The sequence below is a fragment of the Anoplophora glabripennis genome, unplaced genomic scaffold (genome assembly GCF_000390285.2).
Source record: "Anoplophora glabripennis isolate ALB-LARVAE unplaced genomic scaffold, Agla_2.0 scaffold1752, whole genome shotgun sequence".
NCBI classification, from domain to species: domain Eukaryota; kingdom Metazoa; phylum Arthropoda; class Insecta; order Coleoptera; family Cerambycidae; genus Anoplophora; species Anoplophora glabripennis.
The window spans coordinates 21932-24739 of record NW_019417865.1 but is presented as its reverse complement, the minus strand read 5'-3'; the positions used below and the strand labels follow the sequence as shown (position 1 = coordinate 24739).

The following is a 2808-nucleotide window of genomic DNA, read 5'->3' as shown; positions in this document are numbered from 1 at the left end:
ATTTTTGACACTAACTACTAAAAAACTGATGTAAATACCACAGATAACAGGTAAAAACTACCGCAACGACGGATTTCAGTATTAGGAGTCACATGGCTCTCCACGCGTATTGCGAATGACGCTAGAGACTACAGTTGTCCAGCTATGTAGTGGTTTAATGTGCTATAACTTCAATAATTTTTTTCTCAGAAACAGGATTTTACAATATTGACTCCATTTCTCATACCACATCTATTCCCAATTTTTTTTGGATAAGTTGTGAATCACCCTGTATATGTATAAACAGATATGTATATGTATATCTTTGTAGGAATTAAACAATATCAAGTAGATAATGGTGTACCGTTAAATACTGCCTTAATGCTGTTCCAACAATGGCTAAATGAATATATAAATCATTATAATCTGACTTTTGATATATTTCAATCACTAAATAAAAAATGTGTATTTGCCACATGGTCTGACTGGGATTTAGGAGTTTGTCTTCCAAATGAATGTAAGAGGAAGAGAATTAAAATAGCAGATATGTTTAATAAATGGATTGATGTTCGAGCACTTTATAGGGTACTGTATTACAAATTTAAATTGTATGTAAGAAGGGTGTTTTAGCCTCCCCTCTCCACTTTCTGGCTTGGGATGACCTTGAGGGCGATGACGATGATATATGGATGACCTTGAGGCTGAAAGCCGAAGGAGATTACGTAAGTTGGTGACTTTCATTTGACCTTTGCATTGCAGTTAACCTTGAAATTAGATTTGTATGGTATGTGAGAGAGGAGATATTTTACATGAGAAGATGACCTTCATTTAACTTTGGCATTGCCGTTAACATTGAAATTAAATTTGTGTAGTGTGGTGTGAATAAGGAAGATTGTTTATGACCTTCATTTGTCTTAGGTTTTAAACATTGCAGTTAACCTTGAAATTAAATTTGAAATATGTCTATCGGTGTGGATAAATATTTTATGAGGGTGTGGTGACCTTGAGCTAGTTCAAAAGACGAAAAAATATCACATTATGTGACGCCATTCGCTTGATTTACGTTTAAACAACGCATTTAACCTTGAAATTAAATAGTTGTTTTAATGTTGTGTATACATTGTGACGTGGTGCATTTGAATTGCAGTGTATTTTCTATATAAGAGAGGAGATCAAAGTGAAGAATTACATTTCGTTGTGTGCCAACCCTGCAGTGAGCGTCTACAATAGTGTAAATTTTGTGTCAAAAAATTTTGAAGTGAGAACAATTATTGTATTTATTGCTGACTAGATATTACAGGGAATTATAATATAAAAATGGCATTATCAATTGATGAATTAAATAAAATAAATAGTAATATTAACGGTGAATTCAACGATATTATGCGAAGGTCAGTTTCCTCGTTGGAAATTGATACACAATATCCGATAAAAAAACTATCTTTTGTCAATACACGTTTTGGAAAGTCCATTTTAGCTATATTGTTTGATGAAAAGTGTAATTTAAATTTCAAGTGTTTTTTACCAAAGAGGGTTACAGAACACATAACAGAGGATATTTTGAATAAAATGAATTCCTCTTGGGAACAATATACGATAACTTATTTAGGTCAAAGTGAGCCTGCATTTAAAGATGGTAAATGTAAAGCGTTGTTAAAATTTGGAATTGTCATTTAATTTTTGTTTATTTAATTTAAATAAAAATATATATATCTAGTAGTAACAAATATGTTTTATATATAGAGTATATTCTAGTCAATATAAGTAATTTACACTATTTAGTCAGTATAATAATATAAGGTGGCTTCTCTGTTAATGTTTTATAATTCCAATAGGTAATAAATAATTTTTTAATCTTATTACTATAATACCCGTTTTCATATCATTTTTTTTTTTTTTTTTATAGAACAACTATTGAAAATGTGGATGCATTATGCTAGTCAAAATTGGACCGATGCTGAGGACCTCCAGTCAGCCGTAAAGAGATTGATGAATGAGCTAGATTGTGTGGCAATAGATTGTCTTCACGCATCTAATTATGACATGAATTACTGCTTCTCTGAAGAAAAAATTAAACAGTTGGAGGAGGATTATGAAAAACATCGCCGTGGTGCATCATTATGTAGTAATTATTTAAGTGAAACTATAAATTTGGACAATTTTTGCGTGAAAATGGTTGAGATAGGACTAAAACAATTTGTTATTTCTATTTTGTTGGATTATCTACCATATGCAACGGTTGTAAAATACAAATTAGCAGCTCAAGAAAATAATGCTGGTAATGAAGATGATATATTATAACATATCATTAAATTTTTATGTAATTTATATATTATCTTAAAATGGTATAATATTATATATATAATATTAACAAATTTTATTGTTTTAACTATTTGTCTTTTATTGTAATGTGGAATAAACAATATAAATATAAATATTTTTTAACTTTTATTGTTGTCTTATTTGTTAAATGAGAGGAGAAAAAAATATATAAATAGCATAATTAACCTTGAAATGACATTTGTCTAATGTTAAATAGGAAGAAATGATACATGAGGAGATGACCTTCAGTTGACATATTTAAATGCTATTTTTAAATATTTCGTTATAGTGTGACAATAGCTCCAAGTTCATAAGTTTGTAGCGAATTTATATAATTTGAGATGTAAAAAAAAGCTTTGTATGCCTGCCCTCGTATACATAGTCATCTATTTGGTGGATGAAAGAAGAACTAAAGAAACGATCAATACATTTGGTCACGCCCACTATGGCGCTGCTGATTGCGGTATGTTATGTAATTAAACCTTCAAGCGAAACGATCAATACATT

The 2808-nt window shown here is 30.0% G+C and overlaps 2 protein-coding genes across 3 annotated transcripts in view; both read left to right on the top strand.

The window, feature by feature from the left end:
* LOC108915601 (ERI1 exoribonuclease 2) overlaps positions 1–609 on the top strand; it is a 10426-nt gene extending 9817 nt beyond the window's left edge. Inside the window, exon 3 of the mRNA XM_023456555.1 lies at positions 287–609. Within this exon, the coding sequence (XP_023312323.1) occupies positions 287–609 (323 nt within the window). The remainder of the gene's footprint in view (positions 1–286) is intronic.
* A 16-nt stretch (positions 610–625) lies between these two features.
* On the top strand, positions 626–2319 carry LOC111692511. Of its 2 annotated transcripts, none has more exons than XM_023456554.1 (2): positions 626–701; positions 1886–2319. In XM_023456554.1, the coding sequence occupies exons 1-2, from the start codon at positions 665–667 to the stop codon at positions 2278–2280; spliced, it is 432 nt and encodes a 143-aa protein (XP_023312322.1). In that variant the 5' UTR covers positions 626–664; the 3' UTR covers positions 2281–2319. The 2 variants fall into 2 exon arrangements, 1 of the variants encoding a protein (XP_023312322.1); XR_002763255.1 differs by lacking the exon at positions 626–701 and adding an exon at positions 1276–1814.
* The last annotated feature ends 489 nt before the right edge of the window (positions 2320–2808 follow it).